A 26645-nucleotide genomic window follows, 5' to 3' on the forward strand; every position below is an offset into this window, starting at 1 on the left:
GTGGGGACAGTCTCAGTGTGGGTGGGGGCTGAGGGTGGGGACAGTCTGTCAGTGTTCGTGGCCGTGGGCTGAGGAACAGAAAGGAACCAGCCTCCAGCTGCAACTCTCGCGAGGTTTTCCATCGCCTTGGAAACCAGACCAGGGGGACGCCATGGAAAAGCGGCAATCTGAGATCCTGGTGAGGGGCAAGCGGGGTCTAGGAGCAGTGGGTCTCGGCGTTGTGGAGAGTTCCCGGGGAAGGGAAGTCAGCGGGCCTGGGGAAGGCCGGCCAGAGCTGCCTTCGCTGTGTAAAGCCTTGTATCTTGTGCAGGGGTGTCACCCGCGGCCTGCTGCTGTTCATGGCCCGTCTTTGGCCCATTCTGGTAGAAATCATTGTTTTTAAATGATCGCTCACTCCATATCAATGCACCCTACAGTGGAGTGCACTTTATTAAAATAATAATATGCTGAAACAGATAGAAAGTTTACAGTGATCTGAAATATAAATAAATATATTTCTTGAATATGGAATACAAAAGAAGCAAATTTGATTTAAGGGCCAGATGTCACAAGTCTATACCATAATTTGTCATTATTAACAGAGTAAGCCTTACACTCTGATTTCTGATTGGCTTCTGGAACTAAAACAGAACTAGTTCTATGTGAAGAAGAACCTGCTACATATTGCAGCACTGTGGCTCAGTGGTTAGCACTGCTGCCTCACAGCGTCAGGAAACCAGGTTTGATTGCAGCCTGAGGAAGGGTCACTGCACCCAAAATGTTAATTCTGATTTTTACTTCACAGATGCTGCCAGACCTGCTGAGCTTTTCCAGCAACTTCTGTTTTTGTCCTTGATTCCTCCTTTGGGCGACTGGCTGCATGAAGTTTGCACATTCTCCCTGCGTCTGCGTGGGTTTCCACTGGGTGCTCCAGTTTCCTCTCACAGTCCAAAGATGTCTAGGCTAGGTGGATTGGCCAAGCTAAATTGCCCATATTGTTCAGGGATGTGTAGATTAGGTGGGTTGTAGGGGGATGGGTCTGGGTGGGTTGTTTGAGGTTTGATGTGGACTTGTTGGGCTGAAGGGCCTGTTTCCACACTGCAGGGATTCTATGATGATGATGATGATATATTTTTGCATTTATTCAAACTACTCTTTTGCTGTTCACATGACGAATAGTTCTGCTATATCTTTAAAATTTATTCCCTTACAATTAATTTGAATTGCTTTTAAATCTAGACAAAGAAAGCTATGTCTGGTAAATCTGCCTTCCATTCATCAGCTTCAATACGAAATGTGTCTGCAGGAGATTTGCTGGCTAAAGAAGAAGAATACAAGTATGAATAACATCTATATTAACCTATATATCACATTATAAGAAATAACAGACAACCATGTAGCCCATTTCTCTACCTTTCAATATGATCATGGTTGACCTTTGACTACAATTTCACTTTTCAGCCCCATTTTCCTTGATTCCCTAAAAGGCCAAAAAATCTGTCTCTCTCAGCTTTGAATACGTTCAACAGTAGAGCATCCACAGCTTTAATCCAGAATCTTGTATATTTCAATGAGATCACCTCTTAACCTTTTAAACTCCAGAGAGCATAAGTCCATTTTATTCAGCAGGAATTAATGCCATGAACATTTACTATCGTAAAGACTTCCTTAAATATGGAGACATAAACTTTGTGTAGTACTCCAGATGAGATCTCACCACAGCCCTGTACGTTTGTCACAAGACTTCTTTATTCTTAAAATAGATGGAGATGATGGCCTAATGGTATTATTGCTGAACTGATAATCCAAAGATCCAAGTAATGTTCTGAGGACCTGAGTTTGAATCCTTCCACGGCAGATGGTGGAATTTGAATCCAGTAGTAATCTAAATAAGAGTCTCATGATGACCATTTCGATTGTCAGAAAACCCATCTGTTTCTCTAATGCACTTTAGGGAAGGAAACTGCCATCCTTACCTGGTCTGGACTACATGTGGTTGACTCTTAACTGGCCTCTGGGCAATAAATTAGCCAACGTCGCTGACATCCTGTGAATGAATGAAAAAATGTTAATCCCTTGCAATAAAGACCAACATTGTGGTCTACAATATCACTGTGCATGTGTAATAAATGAATATATGTATACATATATATATAATATAGAGCTTAACTTAATTTCTAAAAAAAAACTTGTGTTTAATTAGGAGATTAAATGCAGAACTAGAAGCAAAGACAGCTGATCTGGTCCGCCAAGCTGAAGAAGTTATGGTAAGTTTAGTTACCAAGAAGGAGACTATTTTGAATTGTGCTGCTGTCATTATTGGACATATTCTTCCCCAATTTCTCCTATTCTGAGTTGGTGGGAGAAGACACAGCAGTTATATGGACATGACCTCAAATCAATAGCAAGCACGATGAACGATATGCAGACATTGCCAGTTTTTGAGCAAACCAGTGGATGGCACATCTGATTTGAAATTCTTCCTCTAAGAAATTCAAACACAAATTTACATTGAGATTAAAGCTCACATCTCTGGTTAAAGAAAGAAAATGACTTGCATTTTTAAACACCTTTATGTGCTTCACAGCCAAAGAAGTTCTTTTGAAATGTAGTCACTTAAAATGTAAAAGATGTAGCAGGTAATTTAAGTGCACAAACTCCCATAAAATGTATCATGTTAATGACCAAATAATCTGACCTTTACTTGAGGGATATAGATTGGTCTGGATACTGGGCATAACTTTCTTGGTCGTTAAGAATCTTTTAAATGTCAGTATTGCATACTGCTGCCCATTATGGAAAAATGAGAAAATAATGAATGCATATTTTCACAACTGGATTATAACATACCATCTAAATATGTCCAACTGTAGGACAGGTTTCAAAAGACGTGTTACTGCAAACCGCTGTTTTATTGATTAACAGAAAGTGAATTTGATCTGATTATTCCCTTTGCCGATTTTCACAGTTTTATTGGGTGGATGTCGAGATAAGACCAAGAGACTTGGCAGGAAGGTGATTAAATTTCTACCCTCACTATAGTTGGAGCGTTAAAGCTATGTAAAACTCTGAATCACACTTCCAATCTGCCACATGTGAACCTGTTGCCATTTGAAGAGGCAGGACAGTTCAGTATACTTAAATTAGGTGCCCCATTGAGGCTGGGATCCTGATTTTTATTTTGTGCTTGCTTGCTGTATTTCATCAGGCTCTAGATACTGATAGGTATTTTCTCCAGCACTATTGGTGGGCCATGAATAGCAGCAGTGTTCACCTGGTTCCCTTAAGCAAAACTTCTGTCATGACAGGCTGACTCTCCTTCCATTTCTCCTGTCCAATCCCCTTCTTCCCCATAAATATTGGTGCCTTGGTTTTAGGAAGTGAGAGCAAGTAATCACGTAAAGGGCTATAAATCCCCTATTGATTGACTTAGCAACAGGATTGGCAAAATATTGAGAGTTTTCCCTGAAGAAACTAATCAGATTTTTAATAGCAGTGTTATTTCAGCTGTGATTTTATTTTTGTATTACTGACCACTGCCCTTCCCTGTTTCTGGGAATCATAAAACCACAGCTGAAAACTGGAGGTTTTAAATGACGCTATTTCTGAATTTAATGACAGTTGCAAGTATCTGAATATCCTAATAATGGATACTGATACAAATGATATTAGAAAGCAAATTCGTTAATTCTTTGTCTTTATTGGAATTATACAGTATGTTTAAAACCTCCCTATTCAACAGCCCAATGTTGATAGATATATAAAAGACAAAATACTTTATATTTTTGTGATTTAATATAGTATTTCGAACAAAAATGTCCTTTCTATGTTTTCCTTCCACTTTTAAACAAAAAGTGTATTTTCACAGGACGCTTGTTTATTGAATTTGCTTTTCGTCTTTTTCTAACTTTTATAACATCCAAATTTAACTTCAGATCTTGTGGTCCTTTATTACTATCTTCATGTTTTGTTGCCTGTTAGATGATTAAAAAGATTGTTTGGTTATGTGTCTAGAAGGGACAAGAAGAAATGCTGTCTCAATCATCATCACATCTTGGCACAGTTGCTATGAATGATGAGAAAATGAGGTAAGATAATTATTCATTGAACAATGTTAAAGGATTATTTGTGCAGGAATAATGTACCTTAAATGTTTTCTTCATGTGAAGTTTTGTCATACCAAATGATAGTTTCAAGTTTGACATCCTGATCAAGGAATAGTCCAGCAAGCTAAAGTGCAAACATGCATAAATATCCATGAGCCTCAACCTCAACTATACTTAATCTCAACTAATTTATTATGATATTTTACTCCCATTTTTTTATACCAACAATTCTGTTTTATGAGTAAGGTGGGAAAATTATTCACTTTGGATCATTGTCCATTACATACGTTGCACATTACATAAGTAGACGAACAGGAGGCTGGAAGAACACAGCAAGCCAGGCAGCATCTGGAGGAAAGGAGCAATCAACATTTTGGGTATTACCCTTCTCCAGTCTTAATAAAAGGTAATACCCATAACACTGACTGCTTCTTTCCTCCAGATGCTGCCTGGCTTGCTGTGTTCTTCCAGCTTCCTATTTGTCTACCTTAGATTCTAGCATCTGCAGTTATTTTTGTCTCTAACTATGCACATTACATAGTCTAGATGCATTTCTGGAGGAGACAACAGACTTAGTTTTCCCATTTTGTGCTAATGTTTGTTGAGTGAAAGTCATGTGTCCATGCTGCCATTGTTTGATGCAGCTTTTCTGATGCAATCTTCTGCTGCTCGCCTTATGCGTCTGGACGATGATGCCCTTCTTGTGAAAGCACATGGCAGAAATGTTCGCTGATGGTATCTGTGTTCACACTGTGGTGCTATATTTAAAATCCAGTTGCACACAATTTCAAATGCTTCAAACCAGAAAGTGTCTGTCAGATTGGTGCTCAGCATTAGCACAGAGAGAATGGCCAACAAAGTAAGTTAGATCCCAGCTTCGCTGATAGGGATCTGGAGCCACTGGTGAACAGGGTAGTGGAGATGAAGGCAGTGCTTTTTTTCTGTAGGTTGCTAGAGGAGGCTTGACTACTAGGTACGGTCAGTTTGGACTGAGATGACAGCTGAAGTCAGTGCTGGGACTGAGGTTAAAAGGAACACACAATAGTGCGGGAAGAAGGTCAATGATCTGGTGTGCTCTACAAGTCCCAGCATTTTCTCCCTACTATCTCACTCACAGGATCTCCACTCACTCTAACTCTGCCATTGCAGACACATCTCACCAAGCCTCATAGACTATAAGTTTCACTATTCCATACACCATGTGCACCTAACTGCTCTGAGCTACCTTATTCTCCGAACTACCAACACTTCCTTCCCTCTGCACTTCCTATTCAATTACTGAGGGAACTACATCACTTTTGCTGATCCTGCATCACCACTCATTCATCTACTTCCATTTTACTCAATCTCTCCTTTGATTTATTAAGGGAAAACAAATGTTCTGCAACTGGAAAGAGAAGATGAAGATTAATTGGAAATGGCAGACATAAGTTCCTGAAGTCATATAATGAGAAAATGCTTGAGTTGTTCAGATGAGAGCACATCCACTCATGTGGGGTTAGGGAGACCTCAAGGGGCAATCAACCCAGTAGGCTTCATTGTACTGTGCTGCACAACTGTCCCTTACCCTTAACGCCAACTCATTCTTAACCATGTCAAACTTTGTCCTACTTACATAGCATATTCCCTCTCTTTTGCAGATAAAGACCCTAAACTTCAACTCTGATGATGAAGACACTCAACCCTCTGAGGAAATTCCAGCATCTTTCACTAACGTAGAGACTTTCACTTCTCTAGGTACTTTATCTAGATTAGACTTAGGAGCACAATCTGGTGAAGACATCACTGACATGCTTCTGCAGCTAGTCAAAGAAAAAATGTTCCAGCTCTGGAACTCAGACAACTGTAAAAGACCAGGCACCTGCTCAGCCCCAGGAAGAAAACTATCTCATAGTCTCAGCCATTACTATTTTCTCAAATGCACAGATAGGCACAGGAACAGCAGGCAGGTTTGTCAGAGGCAGTCAGTAAACTGCATCAAAGGACGGAAGCTTCCATTGATGTTACCAATCCTGTTATTGACTCCAGCATGCATGCATCTGTCTGTCTCCATGGTGACTACCATGAAGACCTAGGTCCAGAACACATTGTCTAGAGGATATACACATGACTGCACTCCATCACTCTAGCCATTGGTATCCAGCATCAATAGCTATGTGAGAAGGAGAATGAGGGATCTTGGTCTTACTCCAGGTGTTCCTTTTTCTCTGAGAGATTGAGTGAGGCCAGCAAGGGTCCATGCATACGACCCCAGAGGCTTCCTCTCGGAACTCCCATCCAAGTCTTCTCTTCTTGTGATCGCAAAGCTTGCAGAAGTTATAGCTGAGAATGGTGAGCCTACATCTGGGTATTCGACCCAAATGCCCCAGGGTTGAATGCCCAAGTCTTCTAGGCCAACAGCAATAAATACAGGGTAAGCTCTCTCTACATCAGCTGCAAAAGCCAGGATTGCACTTAGACAGATGAAGGAAGAGGTAAAGAAAAGCTTACAGAAGGCAAATGGGTGGTACATGTGACACACAATTGTAAACAATTTTGCACATTTGTAAATATATATGCAATGATCTTTGTTGCTGTCAGACCTGATTAAATCCATGTGAGAGATGAGCAGCCCTTTAGACGTTCCAAGATTGAAAGAAATTGTACATGCCAAGCATTGTTCGTCTCTGACAAGTGTTATGATCTCATCTGATGTCCTGATTGGACAGGTCAAATTTATCTGAGATCTGGCTTGATGGATCATTTTAAAAATTTTAACAATGTGGTCTTTCACTGGATCAAATACACAATGCTGCAGATTTGGGTTTAACAATATAACATGTTTATTATACAAAAGGAATTAAGGTAAAATAGAATAAATCAAACTATTTATAACACAAATTTAAAGGTTTTGAAACACATAGTAAAATGCAATCCCATTAATCAGAAGATTATAAAGAGATCTTGATCAATTAATTGGGTCAATGAGCTGAGGAGTGGCAGATGGATAATTCTTTGAAGTATGTGTCACATGTATGGGTGGTTAAGAAGACATTTGGCATGCTTGCCATCATTGCTCAGACCTTTGAATATAGGAAATTGCACGTCATGTTGAGGTTATACGGCATTGGTGAGGCTTCTTCTGCAGTACACTGTCCCGTTCTGGTTGCCTTGTAAAAGGAAGGATATGTTAAGGCAGAGAGAGTTCAGAAAAGATGTACCAGGATGTTGCTGGGAATGGAGAGTTTGAGTTTTACAGAAAGGCTGCATAGGCTGGGACTTTTTTCACTGGAGTGTAGGAGGTTGAGGATTGACCTTATAGAGATTTATAATATCATTATGGGTATAGATAAGGTGAGTAGCAGGCGTCTTTTCCCTAGGGTGAGAGATTTCAAGACTAGCGGCATATTTTTAAGGTGAGAGGAGAAAGATTTTAAAATAGACACAAGAGGCAACTTTTTTACACAGCGACTGGTTCGTGTGTGGAATGAACTTCCAAAGGAAGTGGTGGATGTGGGTATAGTTATAACATTTAAAAGACATTTGGATAAGTACATGAATAAGAAATGTTTGAAGGGGTATGGGCCAAGTGCAGGCAGGTGGGACTTGTTTAATTTGGGATTATGGTCGGCTTGGACCGAAGGGTCTGTTTCCATGCTATATAACTCTATGACTCTACAACACACCTTTACATCTTTACTCACACCAGAGAGAATTTCATTCTCATTCACATTCAAAGGACTTAATTTAACTGTAGCTTCAATCACCTGTCTTGAAAAGCTGATAGCCTTTTCCCAGAACCCTCATACAACTGAGCCTAAACTTTCTCAGCTTCATATAACCTCTTCAGAGTTTTAACCACATCTGACGTGGAACTTTCAAACTAACCTCCTTACACTTTGGTAACCTATGTTTTTTTGACAGTCCTGAACCTATCTCCCTTTCTCTGGAGAAATTATTTTACCCATTGAGGTTCAGCCAAGACTTCTGTAAACTATTACAATTGAAATCAGAACATTTTTCCAAACTATGGGTGTTTCCCCCAAGTCACCCAAAAAATCTTGTATTGGAAATCATAATGCTATGCTATTTACTTTGTTCACTCGTAAACTCTCCCAATGTAAATAAAACTCATACTCTTCAGGGAATCTCTCTCTAATACTGTGTTTTAAAATGAATAACAATTCTACAGAAATGTTTACAAGTTAGTGGTTAACCTCCCTCAAATACGCACAAAATCTATATGGCAAAGTTCAAATCCAAAACTAAATGATTTTTAATAAGTAAATCAATCGCACACCTAACATTGCCAAGAAACTGACTGCTTTCAGCAGATAGCCTCGGAAATTAGGGATCCTTGACTGCGACTTAGATGACCCTAACCCAAGTTGCAGACAACAGGCCTGCACATGGACATAGTTGGAGGGAGAGGAAAAAGAAAATATACTGAGGACACAGGTAACATGACTGCTGCATCATTGTAGGTAGCAAGCATTTTGTTAGAATATCTTTACTTGTACTGTTACAATATCTGCTGTCATGATTATCACTGTAGGATGTGGTTATATGAGATTCACGTGAGAGATGAGGAGCATCTTTGAAATTGCAATTGACAAGTATAGTCATCTCTCACAAGGAACTGAATTTGACTGCAGATAGCCTCAGATACCAGGAATCCTTGAACCTTAACTTTGAAGTCTGCAGCCGATGCATTGCATGTTAATGTGGAGGATACTGAGGTTAAAGGCAATAGTCAGGGAATTTGCTAGTACCTGGCCTGCTCATATCATTCCACACTAATGCCACACTGAGTGAGAGTATGGAATCAGTTTCATAATTTCACGTGTTTCTGTTGAGAAATGTTGTTCCTATGCATGAACTTTTCCAGGGAACGCAAAGACATTCAAGATTGTGAGCAGCATTCCATTTAGTCTTTTTCTTCCATGCGGACCACTGAGATCTTTGCATCGCAGCAACTTTCAAAATCCGACGTCATGTCAGCATGCCGATTGATGTGCATAAAATGTTGGGCACTGCTTAGGGGGAGCATGGCCTAGGATATGCTTTTACATGTCTGTTCACTGATTCTCATAGTATAGTGGTTGCTGAGGAAAGCTGCACAAAGTGCTGCCTCTCACAGTTTCAGTGCTATCTACAGGATGCTCAAGCTTTTCAGAGCAATTTAATAGTATGTACACACTTTGAATTGTTGGAAATTAACTGATGATGGAAGGGCGAAAAGAATTTCTCTCAATTTACTGCCTGTCGTGAGAGAGTTCACTACACAACACTTTGATATCATATGATATCATATGCTGATTAAAGCCTTAAAATGCACCTAGTCTAAGTGCCAAGTGATGTTAGTGCAGTGTCATCGACTGAGTGTTTTTCCAATCTGTAATTTGCAGGTATTTGAAAGTGGAATCACCCAAACAAATCAAGTGTGCAATCAGATGGATGATAAAACATTTACTCAACAACAGAAAAGTCAAGGACTGCAAAGGAAACTGGATCTACATGTCCTTTGTGATAAGCAGGGGCTGCTTACCTTACAACCAACCGAAATAAGCCCAATAAAGGAAGTCCAAACCAAACTAGTTTATCTGAGTTTCAGTTAGGTTCTGTCTGGCTTCTTGGGCTCAACAAGGAATTCTGGCACTAAGCCACCAAGATAGCATCCGTTTCTCCCAAAAAAGACACCTTTACACATTGTATACCATGTCCTTGCAATGAGCTATAGGGAGAGGCAGAATAGGCTGGGGCTATTTTCCCTGGAGCATTGGAGATGGAGGAGTGACCTTTTATAAGTTTATAAAATCATGAGGGGCATAGAAAGGGTAGTGGAGTCCAAAACTAGAGGGCATAGGTTTAAGGTGAGAAGGGAATGATTTAAAAGTGACCTAAGGGGCAACTTTTTAACGCAGAGTGTGGTGCGTGTATGGAATGAGCTGCCAGAGGAAGTAGTGGAGGCTGGTACAATTACAATATTTCAAAGGCATCTGGATGGGTACATTAATAAGAACGGTTTAGAGGGTTATGGGCCACAAGCTGGCACATGGCACTAGATTAATTTAGGATATCTGGTCGGCATGAATGAGTTGGACCCAAGGGTCTGTTTCCTCTTGTACATAGACATAGAACATAGAACATTACAGCGCAGTACAGGCCCTTATAGTTCAGTGTGTGAATGTGCCAACTCTAAAGCATTGTATTCCACTAGCTATGAAATGGTGTTTCAAAAAAATGTCATACTTTGGTGACACTTTAAAGTTATCTTGTCTGATTACATTTGCTTTGACATGACAAGGAGGCAATTAGTGTCCACTGTATAATGGTCATAATTGCTTGAGGCCAAAATTTGTATTGTACATTCATGGAAAAGGAAAGACCTGCTGATGAAGGGCAATTTGATGGTGGTGATGGTGGTGGGGTTGGATGTGTGGGTGTGGTTTACCATTTTTTTCAAGCTGCACTCATCTGTGCTGTAGCATCACTAGGTCGGGGGGTGATGCTTCAATTTTCTGCCACTCCTATAATATTAATGAGAAGGCTTTTGCAGTGTGGCCAAGTTTGTATATATCATTGTTGATTCACATGACATTCTAGGGGTACCATTATTCAATCAGTGGAGGAACAGATAATGCAATTGTACCTAACAGGGCCAGTTCAAACAACTAACTTTACTCCCAGAAAGAAGTAATTTACTCTGCCCACTCTGTATGCAGTGATAGCCATTATGTAGTTCACTATAGGTTGAAGATTGCAAGGTTTCAACTTTGAGTCTTGTGAGTGACTTGAATGTTCTGCCTGAGACGGAGAGTGTTTCCCCTATCCTTCATGTTTCTTTTTGTATGGCTGTTCAGTGTCCTTGATGACCTTTCAGCCTCCCTTCATTGTCATTTAGCCCTTTAAATAACCATTAATGTTCCCAATTTAACCCTCCATGCCCAGAGACCCTGGCTTTGTGAACTGCCTTTGGCTGTACATTTTTATATGGAGGTATGAATGATTGTAGTTTGTGAAAACTCCCACTTGTGGATCTCCACGTCCTCTCGTATGCTCTTTGAGATCACACCCACCTGAATTGCTGCTTTTCACTGTAATCATTCCTTCAGCGACCCTGTCCAATAAACCCTATCCCACTGACCTGAGATTCCCATTTTTTTCTTCACACCGTGGACTACTTCTTGACAACCCCTCAAGACTATCATTGCCTAAACCTCTAGGGTTGACTGGGATTCACTCCAGGATGTGACTGGGTAGGATAGCCTGACTGAATATAACGTGACCTCCAGAATGATGTCCCCATAGCAACCGACTAATCTGCATGTAGTTCCAGTGCTGGTCATGGCCCAATCCCAATCCCAATCCATGGACTGCATGGAGATGGATCCCTAAACTCTGGTTAGGCTAAGTGATTGACCATGACCAATCCCTGAACCGTAATCAGATTCACTGTGACAGTATATCTGACTGACTGCAGTCCCCTTTAACCCCAATAAGGACTGCTTCCCTTTGACATTCAGACATGGCCATTTTATTGAAACACATCCGGTATATTCGCTGCATAAGCTGCTGGCATGTACTGTAGGTGTGACATTGATGCACTATGGTGTTGTACAATAACATGTCCGTCCATTGACTGTTCAGTACTCTGAAATATGACAAGTTGCCTGCCTATCCCTCTCCTCTAAAAGCAATGCAAGACACGGAAGCTAGCAGCCTATAACTTAGAACTGAAGAGCCTATCTGCTAAAATGCAATACAGAGGCTGGCAGCCTCCAAGTGAGTGCAGAATGAGTGGTAAGAAATGAATGCATCCTGTGTAGATGCATGAGATGCATGTGTTTCCCTGTGCTAAAGCAACTTGGCAGACGCCTGCAAATCATAATAGTTCCTGAGTTCTAAAATGAAGTTCTGCAGGGGTGAGATGTTCAACCAGGAGAACATATGATGCTGTGGTTTGCCCATTTTAATTTGAGTGGATGAAAGATGAGGGAGGACAATGTTTGTAAAGCACATGTGGTGGAGACAGTTTGATGAATATCTGAGAAGGAGAGTTGAATTGGAAGTCTTGTAGAAATGAGGCATATTGGGCTAATGATGAGATAGAAATGCATGGAAATAAGGTGGTCACCGCTAAATAGTGAGTTTCTGAAGTTGTTGTTTAAAACTTAAGGGGAAAATTGGAAAGTTATTTCCTAATGTCAGAATTCTAGTTTTTCAATTCTTGCTGTATTTTCAGAACTTCCTCCCCTTTGATCTCATTACTATTTCATCGCATCAGCCAGTCCTTCAAAAATGTTTGAAGATAGTTGTTTTTAATCTATTAAGTTTAATAACGTTTAAAAAAATTTTCATTCTACAGGACAGTTCTTTGATAAAATCTTTAAAAGAAGGAGTTAGATATAGGCTAAAGGGTCAAAGGCTAAAAGCTGTGGGGTGAAAGTGAGAACAGGGTACTGAGTAGGATGATCAGCCAAGATTGTATTGAATGACAGAACAGGATCAAAGGTTCGAATGGCCTTCTCCTGTTCCTATTTTCTATGTTTCTGCACTGTTTGCCATACTGAACATCAAATTGTATTTCTATTAACTTTTCGTGATACATCTAAAGCCAGAGCTTTGGTCTATCAACTGAGATTTACTTTGTGACACTAATTTTGTTATTTAGATTGTCTTCTACTTGTCACTGTTGACCAGTAAAACTTTTCAGAACTAATTATGTGTGTGGGTGTTGAAATAAATATACTTAAGATACTACTTTTCCTGAAACTGACTCCACTGAAGTTCAGTGGTTTTTAATACACTGTTTCAATAATGGCATAGAGCTGACTTATCTATGTATTTCCATGTTGGTCTGGCAATACTGAAACCATTTTTTGTGACCCCTCATAATACTTAACTGAGATCATTAACTTTGACCTAGGATTTTTCTGATCAAAATGAACAGTAACATTCCACAGACACATTTAATAAGCACACCCCAGCCTCTTTTAGTTTTCTTCCCTTACTCGTATGGATGTGACTGATATGAGGTTACTGTTCCAAAAACGTTAGTGATGTCAAATAATCTGACATCTTGCAAAATGACCTTTATTGCTCTGTCAGCCTGAACATTGAAATGCCATCAAATTTTATGACTAAGGGTCGTGACAGTAGAACCAAACCTTTTCCAAGATCCATATATGCACTTCTAGCAGGAAATCCCTGGACAATTGGAAACTCTAGCAAAATATTTTTCTTTCTTGAATGGGGACATTGAAGCTAAATAAACTATTACCTCACTCAGTTCAGCTAAGATCAATTAACTTGCCATAAACTAAGAATCAATTCTGGAACATTCTCATATCTCAAACCTTCATAAGTATAGCCCTTCATACTTAATACCTCTCCAATAATCCAATTCTCCCATCTCTTCTACGGTTTTTGAATCATTCTTTAATATTAGACTAAAAATTATGCCTAACACCCGGTTACCACTTAAATTGGATTCTTTTACAAATTCAGCACTTTCCTGTTGGTGAGTGTCTACCTTAGATTTGAGTCATTTCTTTAATTATGCCATCTCTGATTAATAGACTCCATGAATTTTTCTACACCCACCTCATATATATCAATAGTCTCAATTTCCACTCTCTGATAACTGAAGCAGAATTCTTGTGTAGTATTTCTGTCATTTCCTTACTCTCTCCAACTACCTTTCTTCCATCTCTGACTCACCCAATTTTATAAAAACAATATGTCTCACTTGTGGTTTGCTGCACTGTCTGAGTCACATTTTCTTATCTTACATCAGATACTTTGTTACATGCAAATTTCTTGCACCAAATTTCTGAATCAACATGTCACAAATTATACAGACCCAGCTAACTTAGTTTTTAATTATGAATAACATAGGGATTTTGATATATGATAGCAGGCTGTTTTTAAGCTACTAAAAGTCTTGCATTTATTATCACCACAGGAATTGGTTTATGTTAAAATAGTGAAATGTTCTAGTGAAAGGTCATCTACCTGAAACTCTGTTTCTGTTTCTGTGTCCACACGAGCTGGGTTTTTGTCAGCTAGCAGAGGTATTCCCCACTGGGCAGAGAACCATTGAGGAATGATGATCAGTTCAGGAGTGGGAGGCCCAAAGAATCAAGTGCTGTTCAGTCACTTAGGTAGCAACCATCAGGCCTCCCCCACAGAAGTCCTGCCCACTGAGGGCCAATCAAAGCTGTGCCATCATTAATGAACCAAATTATTATCCCATTATCAGCAGCCAGTAGGTCTTTGTCAGGTGCTTCTGGCCTCCTACTTTATCAGGGAGACTGTTGTAGGCCCTCTCCCATGGTTAAGTGGGTCTGGCCACTATGTTTTCCACTGCACTGGGCTGCATTAAATCCATCCCATATTGTCAGAACTGCTGAGCATTTACAGGATTTTCAATTTTATTACTGATTTATTTGACCAGTATGTGTTCTAATATTGCCTGACAACTACAGGTTACTTTTTGTGTGGGAAGAACTAGTAGAACAACAATGTGACCTATTTATTGCCTTTAAATCATAACATTCAGTGTAATTTTCATGAACCTACAATCAATTTACATATATAATTGTTGTGCCATTGAAAAAGCCCAAGGTATTTGGTGCAGATAAATTACAGTTTACAGTGTTGAAGTAAAGACTTTATGCCTATTCTGCAGTAACATTGAGTTACCGATTGCTCTTGTATTTGTCTGGCGAAGGCTCAATGTTTGATCGTAATAAGACAGGGAAATTGCAGGAAGACTTACCACATCTGCTGTTCCACATCGTAGAGTGACTGATTGCAGAGCTGTTGAAAGCATTGAAATATCCCAGTACCATGCCTCCAGGACACAGCTGTGGATATGTTGCGAGACCCAGGAAAGGAAAATGAGGAGGAAGAAAATACAACCCAACTCCCCAAAAAATTAAATTCAGCTGAATTGCTATCAATTCCTTTTCTAATATATACTTTCTCTGGCATTCTGTATTTGAAGACTGCTCATCACACAGATTTGACTTTAGTTTAGATCTTCTGATTTAAGAAGTGCTGTTTTATGTACAGTTAATAGGAGGTGACATCTGAAAGAAAAAAACACCATCTGGTTTTCTGCAATCTCCTGAGACATAGGACTTAACTTCCAAATTATGTGCAACTTATGAGTAAAATTTTGACCTAACTAAACTCTCCAATTCAAGGAAAGTGAACTTAAATGATGCAGAAGCATAAATTCACAAATAGACACTGATCTTAAAGTTAACAGTGAAGTGCTTGAGATATTCAATTATTACAATACTCAATAGTTATAGTTAATACATGCATTACTATAATGTGCCTGTTTGCATTTAGTAAAGTTCTTCTTGTGCAAGATGACATCTAAGAGAATGAGTCATGACTTATGGTTGCTTGATATTTGAATGATTGTTTACCTATAATACAGCACATGAACCAAAATCAAAATATGTATTTATATACTGTTTTTTTTTCAGAGAATTAGTTCCTTCTGATGGAGTATCTTTTGAAACTAAAATAACAAAGGTATTAACATAAATGCTTGCTGAGCTTTTTCTGATGCTTATTCTACTTATAAGGTCTGAGATGGTCAGTGGTAGTGTCCCTAACTCTGGGGATAAGGAGCTATTCCTCCAGTGCCAGTACATTTTTCCTTAGATAAAGGGATCAAAATTGTTCACAGTATTTCAGCTGTGGTCTGACTAGTGCCTTGTATAGTTTTAGCAAGACTTCCCTATTTTAATATCCTATTCCCTTTGAAATAAAGACCAACATTCCATTTGCATCACCTATTACCTGCTGAACTTGGGATGCTAGCTTTTTGAGATTTATGCATGAGGTCTCCCAAATCCCTCTGTGCTGCAGCTATCTACAATCTTTCTCCATTTAAATGATGTTCAGTTCTTCTATTCTTTCCGCTAAAATGCATAACCTTACACTTTCCAACATTATATTCCATCGACCATGTTTTTTGTCACTCATTTAATCTGTCTGTATCACTTCGCAGACTCTTTGTGTCATCCTCACTGCTTGCTTTTCCGTCTATTTATGGGTCATCTACAAACTTGGCTATACTATATTGATTTTCTTCATCCAAGTTATTAATATATATTGTATATAATTGTGGCCCCAGCACTGATTCCTGTGGCATTCCACAGGTTACAGATTGCTATCCTGAAAATGCCCTCCTTATCCCAACTCTGTCTTCTATTAGTTAGCAGTCCTCCATCCGTGCCAATACACTATCTCGATCACCATGGACTTGTATCTTATTAAGTATCCTAATGTGTGGTACCTTATTAATGCCTTCTGAAAATCCAAATACATTACATCTACTGCTTTTTCTTTGTCTATTCTGCTTTTCAGAACATTCCAGTAAATTTGACCACATAATTTTCCATTGTGAAGCCATGCTGACTCTGCTTGATTATGTTATGTATTTGTAAATGCTGTTATTACATCTTTTTTATAATAGACTCTCATAATTTCCCAATAAAGCTAACTGGTCTATAGCTATCTGTTTTTAGACTCCTTCCCTTTTTAAACAAAAACATTTATTGGCCGTTTCCAATCCTTTGGGACTTTTACAGAATCTAAGGATTCTTGGAAGATTATTACCAGTGCAACCATTATCTCTGTACCTATTTCTTTTGTTGTCTTAGGATGCATCCCATTGGATCCAGAGAGCTTATTGACTTTTATCCCCATTAATTTCCCTTGTACTTTTTCTCTAGTGATAGTTATAATTATTTCTCTCCTCCTTTTGGCCCTTGATCATTTAGTTATTTTGGACTGCTATTAGTGTTTTCTACTGTGAAGACCGATACACTTCTGCCTCTTTATAACTTTTTTGGTTGTCATTTGTTTGTTTTAAAAACATTTACAATCCTTTGGCTCACCACAAATCTTTGGCACATCGTATTTTTTTTCTCTTTCAATTTGATGCTATCTTTAATGCCATGATCAATCAACTGTGATTGGCTTATCCCCTTCCTCGAGTCATTCTTTCTTATAGGGATATATCTTTACTGTGAACCATGAACTATTTTCTTAAACATCTGCCATGTTTCCTTAACCATCTTTGTTGCTAAACCACTTTCCAAATCCACTCCAGCTAATTCTGACCCTGCTCCTTTGAGATTTCCCTTATTTAAACTTAGCATTGTTTTTGACCCAAGTTCCTCCCTCTCAAACTGAATGTTAAATTCTACCATATATATTCACTGTTTCCTAGGGAATCTTTAATTTATTAAACCTACCTCCTTACGCATCACCAGATCCAAAAGATCCATGGTTGGATCTGTAGCTTATTGTTTTATGAAACTGTCCCAAATGTACTCTACGTATTATTCCTCATGACTGTCCCAATCTACATGAAGAATAAAGTCATCCATGATTAATGTACTGCCTTTTTACCTGTCCTCATTATCTCCTGATTTATTCTCAGTCCTACCAAAAAGCTACTGTTAGGGGACCAATAGACTACTATTAGCAGTATCTTCTTTCCCTTGTTATTTCTTACCTTCACCATTTGGATTCTACATTTTATGATCCTACATCATTTCTTGCAATAGTACTTGATCCATCTTGTACTAACACCACTATCCAACCACTCTTTTCTTTCTGTATGTCCTTTAGAAACGTCACATGCCCCTGAATATTTAATTCCCAGCTTTGATCTCTTTGTAACCATGTCTCCATGATGGTTATACAATCATAGCCTTTTGCCTTTTATTGCACCATTGATTCATTCACCTTGGCTCAAAATGCACATTCAGGTAAAGATGTATTAATTTTATCTTTTTACCATTTTTTACATTCTTTGACCCGATTTGCTGCTGTTTTTTCCTACTTAGTGCTGCTGTTTTTCTATGTTTGTACACTCTGTCCTTTCCTGTCCCACCTTGAGTATTGCTAGCCAAATAACTGCCTTGTAAACCTACCGTATCCTCTTGCTTTGTAAGCCCACATTTTCCCTAAACTTCCCCTCTCTAATTAGAGGAAACTGCCGTCCTTACGTGGTCTGGCCTACATGTGAGTCAGATCCATTGCAATGTGGTTGACTCTTAACTTGCAATTAAGGATGAACAATAAATGTCGATCTAGCCTAAGATGCCCACATCTCATGAATGTATGAAAAAAATCGGAATTTCAAAATGGAGAATTCTTTTTCTGATTTTTCCCTTAAGCTTTAAATGACGACTTCAGAATCTCGTCATTGAGCAGCAACAGCCTTACTTCCATGCATTTGTATTTCATTAAAGCCCCAACTTATTTAAATGCCACTTTAATTTTCCTCTCTTTCCCTCAAAAGCTAGATGATGTGAATTCCGAACATCTAAGTCAGAATGTATGCCTGCAGGCCGGAGCTTGCCGATTGCTTGTCCAGGAACAGGAGAGGTGGTGAAGTGTTCCCACTGAAAGAGTACAGGGCAGAAATAGTCAGTAGTTTGGGAGGATCAGGTTTTTTCTTTTATTAATTCATGGGATGTGGACATCATTGGCTAGACCAGCATATATTAACCAACCCTAATTGCCCAGAGGTAAGAACTATTGAGTGGAAATGATGCATGCAATGTATCATTGACTTGAGTTGTAGTCCATGAGCTATGAGATGTGTGTGCTGTGGCAGAGTTCAAGTGAGTGGTGGCACTGTGTATGTGAGGTAGCAGAGAAAATGGTGGGACCTGCGAAACACAGAAGATCATTCAATTTCTTCCTGTATAGCTGGGCATTCCTTTTAACCTCCGACACAACATTGACCTGGTTTGCTGTCTGGTCCAGGCTGGCTGGATCTGGCAGCCAACAGGAAAAAGACCTGCCTTCCTCACCACAATCACCTCCAGGTTCTTGTTCACCTTGTGGGGAGCAAGCTTTGCTTTCTGGGCACTGACTGATAACAGCTAAGGACCAAATTGCGAGGGCCAGTTCCTGGCTTACAAACTTGCAGGTGGACTTTAAACATGGTACAATCGGCACGAACGGTGATAGGCACATCAACCTCTACAACCACATGATTGCTTGAGAAGGGTGCCAGAAAGCCTGGTTCCATAACCAGTTAGGTGAAGAGCAGAAGTTTACGTAGGAAAAGTCACTGTGAGCCATGGTAGATCGGGTCCCATAAATCTTACTTGACAAATACTTTAACTGAAAATAGGAAAATTCAGCTCTTTGATTTCCTAGACTACTGAATTGTCCATAGTTTCTAAACAGTCCTACCTTGGAAGTCTCCTCTGCTCCAAGGAAAGCAACTCTAATTTATCCAACCTCTTCATAACTAAAACTCTCCAACCCAGACAACATCCTGGTAAATCTTCTCTGCACCCTCTCAGTGCAATCACATCCTTTCTCTAATGTAGATTCCAGAACTGTACACGGTACTGTTAGTTGTGGCCTAACCGATGTTTTATAATCTCCCTGCCTTGGTTAATAAAGGCAAGTATCCCATATGCCACTTAATGTTCATCAGTTCCTGTTAAAGGAGAATTCCCCGTAGGCCTCGTAAGTATTATTTAATGTATTTGGTTAATTTACGCTTGAAATACTATCAACAATCAACATTGTGGAATTTCCCCCTGTGTGTGTACCAGCTCCAGAATCACAATGATTTCAAAAGATGGGTCACCACCACATTTTCAAGGACAAATTTGGATAGGTAACAAATGCTGGGTGACACACCCCAAGAATGAACATAATAACAAACAGGAAAGAAGAAATTTGTAATGCATAAGGCAAGATGCGCATTGAATTAGGAGCCATTAAGTGAAAATAATTGTAGTTATATTTCCTTTATGTGTTTCAGAACAAAAATAAGGTTGGATTGAAAAGCACACAACGAAGCAGACCAAGTTCAGCAAATAAGGGAAAGAAATTGACAAGGTAAAGTTTTCCACTGTTTCTGTACCATATGTCCAATTCAGTGTTGAGTATTTCGAAAACCCAAGAAACAAAATGCAATTTCAGCTCTGCATTTCATATCAAAACTTTAAACACATTTTGTAACACAGTGGTGCTGTAAACTTTTTTCTTTTTCACTTCCATATTGTTTAGTGCTGTCTGTTTGAGCTGAAGTTCAAGATGGGAAGGAAAGAAGTAGCCTCAAATTGTCAGGGTTAAAGACCACTGTCCAAAGGGATAACAAGGTGTAGAGCTGGATGAACACAGCAGGCCAAGCAGCATCAGAGGAGCAGGAAAGCTGATGTTTCGGGTTGGGACCCTTCTTCAGAAATTTCAGACCCAAAACGTCAGCTTTCCTGCTCCTCTGATGCTGCCTGGCCTGCTGTGTTCCTCCAGCTCCACACTGTGTTATCTCTGACTCCAGCATCGGCAGTTCTTAATACCTCTTAATTAATCCTATGTAGTTTTTTGTAAAGGTTGGTAGTATAGTGTACTTTGTTAGTAGTCTGAGAGAGATGATGGCTACCAGTTTAAAAAAAAGATACCTTACATAACCTATCAGAGTATTTCACTGATTGTTTCTTATTTCTTGAATTATTTTGACGCACAATACAGGTTGTCATATTGATGTAGATTGCCTGGCAGTGACTAATCTTGATTAATATGCACTGATGTGATTTTCTAATTGTGTTTTCTCAACAATTATCCTTCTCCTCAGTTTGTTTTTTTTAATGCCCAACTATATATGGTCATGCCTGGATAAGTCCCTTTTCCAAAAACTATAATCAATAATTTATAATCATTCTCTAAGAAATATACAAAGTAGCAGGGACCATTTCTGTCTGACTACCTTTTCCTCTGCTGATAACTTGATAGAAACCAGACTTCATTAGGGATGTACATCCTAATGCTTTATGATGGTGTGCAAGGATGGGGCGTTTCAAGAGTAGGGGGCATATTTTTAAGGTGACAGGAGAAAGATTTATAAAAGACATGAGGGGCAAATTTTTTACTTAAGGGGGTGGTTTGCATGTGGAATGAATTTCCTGAGGAAGTGGTGGATGTGGGTACAATTACAATGTTTAAAAGACAGTTGGATAAGTCCATGAATAGGAAAGGTTTAGGGGGATGTGGGCCAGGAGCAGTCAGGTGAGACTAGTTTAGTTTATATTCCGCTTGGATTGGTTGGACGGAAGGCTCTTTAATCTTGGATATTAACACGTTATTTTAAATATTTTGCATTTGAGTAAGTACGCAAGGACAATTAGAAATAAATCGTCAGGATAAAAGCCAAAATTGAGTATCATATTCATGTCCATGCCTTCCAGTTGTACAACATTTCAGTTGTAAAGTAATTTGGGGTTTGTTCTTAAATCATGCCTGCTTTGAGTTACATTGCAATATTTCAGAAATAGCTACTTTTTGTGCTCAATGTAGCACTTCTTTGCTTTATAGCGTGCATGATAATGATACTGTGATTGGATACCATATACTGTGCTAATCCTATACATTTCTCTATGTAATATTTAATTAAAAGTAAGTTGAAATAACAATGTGCTTTTCTGGGGAGAGCAGTAAATTGAAATTTTGTGACAATTCTAATCTAGAGAAAAAAAAAATCAATTTATTTGCAAGGCACACACTCATTTAATCACTTTAACACTGGAAATAATTGCACAATAGTTCCCTCCTTAAAAATAGTTCACGTTTAGTGTACTGTGACATATTTGATCAACTACCGCAGTGGGGTACAGATTTAATCGTCAATTCCTGTGAATTCCCAGTCCCACTTATTCATTGGGAAGATACCAAACAATGGCTAATCAGGGCTGAGAAATATATAGCCTTCATTGGGACAACCTTGCATGGTGCCATTCAGGCAAGGAGAGTATGGCCTGTGTGATCAGTGCAGTAATTTGAGAATTGCTGAGGATCACAAGTTCAACCAAGATTTTGCTGAAAAACAGTTAAAGATTATCTTAGCACCTCTTACTTTTAAATTAGTAGTTTGGAAAGCCTTAAGGAATACTGTCTGTACAGAATACAGTTTTTATTTATACATGTCTCTGGCATTCCTTGTTTCACTTCAGTGCAACTAGAGATTTGGAAAGCTGTGCTCCAACTGCTGCTCCTTCGTTGATGGATTTAAAATTTATCCATCAATGGGAAAGCAGCAATGAGTGCCAGCTTGGTCCTGCGAAATTCAAACACATGATGCTAGTGGCATAAAAATAATTTAAAACATATTTAGCAGATTTTTCCTTATATTTACTTAATACTAATGCAAAACTATTTGTCCTGGCTACTGAGTGTTTAATATGAGGAAAACCTGTGATGAAACAGGAAAAGCAATGGACGGGGAGGCCTGGTAAAGAAGGGGGTTGCAGTCTAATAGAAAAGATTTAAGAGCTACATATGACCCAGGGACCATAGTTTAAATATATCTGACCTAATCAAAGGCAGGAATAATATATTGATGTGTATTATAATAACATTCATTACACTGAAGTCCAAATTGCTGCCTGCATCTCAAAAAATATTTTGTTGGTCATTGTCTCACTGCTCTTAACAAATATATACACCTCCTATAAAGTCAGCCTTTCATGGAAAAGAGTATATCCAATTTTGGAGACTTAAATTGGAATATCAAATGACAATTAGGTTAATTTGTCAAAAACACATCCACTTGTTTGAGAACAAAGATAAGGAGAATATCCAGTCAAAAACTATGGCATACAAATTGGTGACATCTAGTGATAGGCTAGAGGATTGGGGTTACTTTTAGCAACCAGGAGCATATAAAGAGAGACAAAATTTAATATGAAAATAAATCAGCAAGAAATATAAAAGCAAACACCATGAGTTTCTAAAGGTATATAAAAACAGAGATTAGGTGAGGAAAAGTGGAACCCTTGGAGGGTGCAACTCCAGAAATTAATAATTGGGAACATAAAAATAGCAAATAATTTAAACATATTTTACGTTGGTATCCATGGTGGAGGGCACTTAAAAATCCCAAAGATATGAGATAAATAAAGTGCTAATGGAAGGAAATATTTTGTAACATGAGGGACAAAGCATTTAACAAACTAATGTGACTAAAGGCAGACAAAACACCAAGATCTGATTGCTTGCGACCAAGGACTTCAAAGGAAGTGGCTGCAGAGATAGTAGAGACATTGGTTGAAATATTCCACAACTGTGAATTCTAAGATGTTCCAGTGGATTGGAAAGCTGTTAAGGCGATGCCCTATTCAAGAAAGGAGGGAGACACAAAGCAGGAAACAATTGTCCAGCCCATCTAACATTTGTCATTGGGAAAATACTGGAGTCCATTATTAGGGGAAAAAAAAGACATTTGGAAAAGCTTTGTACAATCAAACAAAGTCAAAATGGTTTTGTGAAAGGGAAATCATGTTTGACAAATTTTCTGGATATAAAAACAGTGTTGATAAAGGGCAACCGGTAGCTATAGTGTATTTGGATTTCTAGAAGACATTTGACAAGGTGTCACATAAAAGGTTACTGCACAAGATAAGAATACATTGTATGGGAGTAACGTATTAACCTGAATTGAAGATTGTCTTCTGTGTGATGGCCAAAGTTGGGAATAATGGGTCTGTGTTTCAGTTTGGAAAGATGTAATTAGTGTAGTATCGCTAGAAACAGTCCTAGGGCCTCAATCATTTGCTATCTATATTTATGTGTCAGAGGGAGAGGCAGAGTGTCATCTATACAAATTAGTTGACTGTACAAAAACAGGTAGGAGGGCATATTGTGATGAGGAAAGAAGGGGATATGGATGTGTTGAATAAGTGAGCAAAAACTTAGCAGATTGAATTTGATGTAGGAAACTGTGAGGTCATGCAATTTGGTGGAAAGAACCAAAAGGCAGATTTTATGAAAATGGATAGTCTCCGAAGAAAGTATAGGACAGAGGGATTTGGGTGTGCTTGTGCGTAAAGCACACAAATTTAGGATACAGGTCTAGCAAGTAATTAGGAATTTTGACCTTTATTGCAAAGGGGTTGGAGTTTAAAATAGGTAAGTTTTGTTACAACTCTGCTGGGTGTTGATGAGGCTGCACCTGGAGTACTGTTTTGTACTCTATTTTAAGAAAGAGATACTGGCATTGTAGGGAGTTTAAAAGTGACTCAGTAGGCTGATTCCTAGGATGAAGGGATTGACCTACTAAGAATAGTTAAATAGGTTTGGCCATTATTCATCAGAGTTTTGAAGAATGTATGGTGATCTTATTGAAATATACAAGATACTCAGGGAGTTTAACAGGGTAGATGTTGAGAACATGTTTCTGCCAGTAGGGAAATCTCAAATTAATGGGCATAGTTACAGAATAAATAGACACTCTAAAACTGAGACGGTAAAGCAGTTTTTCTCTTGGAGGATTATAAACATCTGGAATTCTCTACCCCTGAGAATTGTGGAGGCTGGATCACTAAGCGTGCAGAGAGGAAGCAGAGTGGCTTTGAAATATTGGGGAATTGAGGGCTTGGATGAGCTGGCATGAAAGGGGAATTCAGGCTTAGGGCAGATCAGCCATGATCTTTTTGAATGGCAGGGAAGGCTTGAGCTGAATGGCCTACTTCTGTTCCAGTTTCTTATGTACTTATGAAAAGTCAAACGTTTTACTAAGATTATGAAATTTTGAAATAAGTAAAAATACTTCTAGTGAACATTTGTTTTCACACCATAAATTTGAACATGATATATTACAATTTGAGACTGAAAGGCTATACAAATAGATCATATATTCTGTTTTTAAACTGAGAGGTTTGTATATGCTTATACTATCGTAGTAATTAAGTCCTAGATCTGTGGTGCAATATTCACTAAACATTTAACATTACATCAAGGTGAACATTTCTGAAACCGTATCTTTTGGATTTGATTTTTCCTTAACCAATTATGTTTTGCAGAGTTTTAGACAAACTTTCAATCTAGAAGGTTGGATGAAAATATGTGCTGGTTCAGGCTAAATGGAAAAGATTCTCCAAGAAAGGGGTTGCAATTTACTGATGTCAGGATTTTACTGAGGAAGGCAAGGTGCAGGCAGCGAATCCATTTTCAGATGTTGTTGGCATTTTAAGTATGCTAATGAGACTGAAAACCTTGGATTTAGTCTGCAATACAATTCAACAATGTAGTTAGCTGGATTTTGCAACTGCACTGAGGCAGCCTTGCATAGAAAGCAAGGGCATTCACAGCCCTCTGTGTGGGGCCAGTGCTCAATTTGCCTTGCACAGTTCTCCCATTATCAAGTGACCTTTCCAGGGTCAGGGATTTCTTGCATGATTGGGGATGAGATTTATTTGGTTCAATGGCCTTCGCTGGGGTGTTCCCCACCAGACTGGAAGCCATGATAATCAGGCCGAATTTCAGCAGGTCACCAAATAAGGTCTGAAGTCACATATTGTGGAGAGTTTAAGAATTTTCGGTTTCCCATTTGCTACCAGTTGATCACCCAAGGCTAAGAATGATACATTTTTTGATCTACAGGGAAGCTGAGTATTATTAGAAAGAGACAGGAAAGTTGACTTCAAGCTACGGTCAGATTAGCCATGATGTGGAGGTGCTGATGTTGGACTGGCGTAGACAAGGTCAGAAATCACACAACACCAGGTTGTAGTCTAACAGGTTTATTTGAAAACAGAAGCTTTTGGAGCGTAGCCCCTTTGTCAGGTGAAGTGACAAAGAAGCATACAGAACACAGAATTTACAAGTAAAAGATCAAACGGTCACACAATTGATGAGGATGTATTAAACAAACCTATGATGCTGTTAAATCTTTAATCAGTTAGAAGGTTTTAGTTGATTAATATATGTATGTAAATCCATGAATTTCTTTCAAGTCAATGCCCTTAGAGAACTGAAGGTTTTATCAATGTAAAGAAGAGGTGATATTTTAGGTCAGACAATGGATGTTAGTGTGACACCTTGTTTAGAAACTGTTTATGTTTTGGTTTGGAGTCAGACTGGTTTTATTTTTAAAGTAGGAATTTATAAAATGCCACATTGACTGAATTTCAATGAATTGTGTGCTTTTTGAACAAAATAGAATGTATCTGCAATTACAAATTCACTCCATAGATTTGTGTGTGTGTGTGTGTGTGTGTCTGTGTGTGTGTGAGAGAGAGAGAAAGACTGTGTGTGCGTGTGAGAGTGTGTGTGTGAGAGAGAAAGACTCTGTGTGTGTGTGTGTGTGTGAAAGAGAGACTGTGTGTGTGAGAGTGTGTGTGTGTGAGAGAGAGAGAGAGACAGTGTGTGTGTGTGAGTGTGCGCGTCTATGTGTGTCTGTGTGTGTGTGTGTGAAAGAGAGACTGTGTGTGAGAGAGAGAAAGACTGTGTATGCGTGTGAGAGTGTGTGTGTGTGAGAGAAAGACTGTGTGTGTGTGTGTGTATGTGTGAAAGAGAGACTGTGTGTGAGAGTGTGTGTGTGTGAGAGAGAGAGAGAGACAGTGTGTGTGTGTGTGAGTGTGCGCGTCTATGTTGTCTGTGTGTGTGTGTGAGAGAGACAGTGAGTGTGTGAAAGAGAGACTGTGTGTGTGAGAGTGTGTGTGAGAGAGAGAGAGACAGAATGTGTGAGTGTGAGAGAGAGACAGTGTGTGTATGTGAGTGTGCGCGTCCGTGTGTGTGTAT

At 38.9% G+C, this 26645-nt stretch overlaps 1 protein-coding gene across 3 annotated transcripts in view; it reads left to right on the forward strand.

Annotated features, from left to right (window-relative positions):
* The first annotated feature begins 9 nt into the window (after positions 1–9).
* Positions 10–26645, forward strand: part of tex9 (testis expressed 9) — a 125099-nt gene continuing 98463 nt past the window's right edge. Inside the window, exons 1-6 of one of the 3 annotated variants that reach the window (XM_048615980.1) lie at positions 10–178; positions 1219–1316; positions 2183–2246; positions 3994–4067; positions 15569–15617; positions 19894–19970. In XM_048615980.1, the coding sequence (XP_048471937.1) occupies positions 152–178; positions 1219–1316; positions 2183–2246; positions 3994–4067; positions 15569–15617; positions 19894–19970 (389 nt within the window). In that variant the 5' untranslated portion in view covers positions 10–151. The remainder of the gene's footprint in view (positions 179–1218; positions 1317–2182; positions 2247–3993; positions 4068–15568; positions 15618–19893; positions 19971–26645) is intronic. The other 2 variants (XM_048615981.1, XM_048615982.1) reach the window with 2 other exon arrangements.

This window comes from Rhincodon typus, chromosome 33 (genome assembly GCF_021869965.1).
Source record: "Rhincodon typus isolate 14 chromosome 33, sRhiTyp1.1, whole genome shotgun sequence".
Classification (NCBI taxonomy): Eukaryota; Metazoa; Chordata; class Chondrichthyes; order Orectolobiformes; family Rhincodontidae; genus Rhincodon; species Rhincodon typus.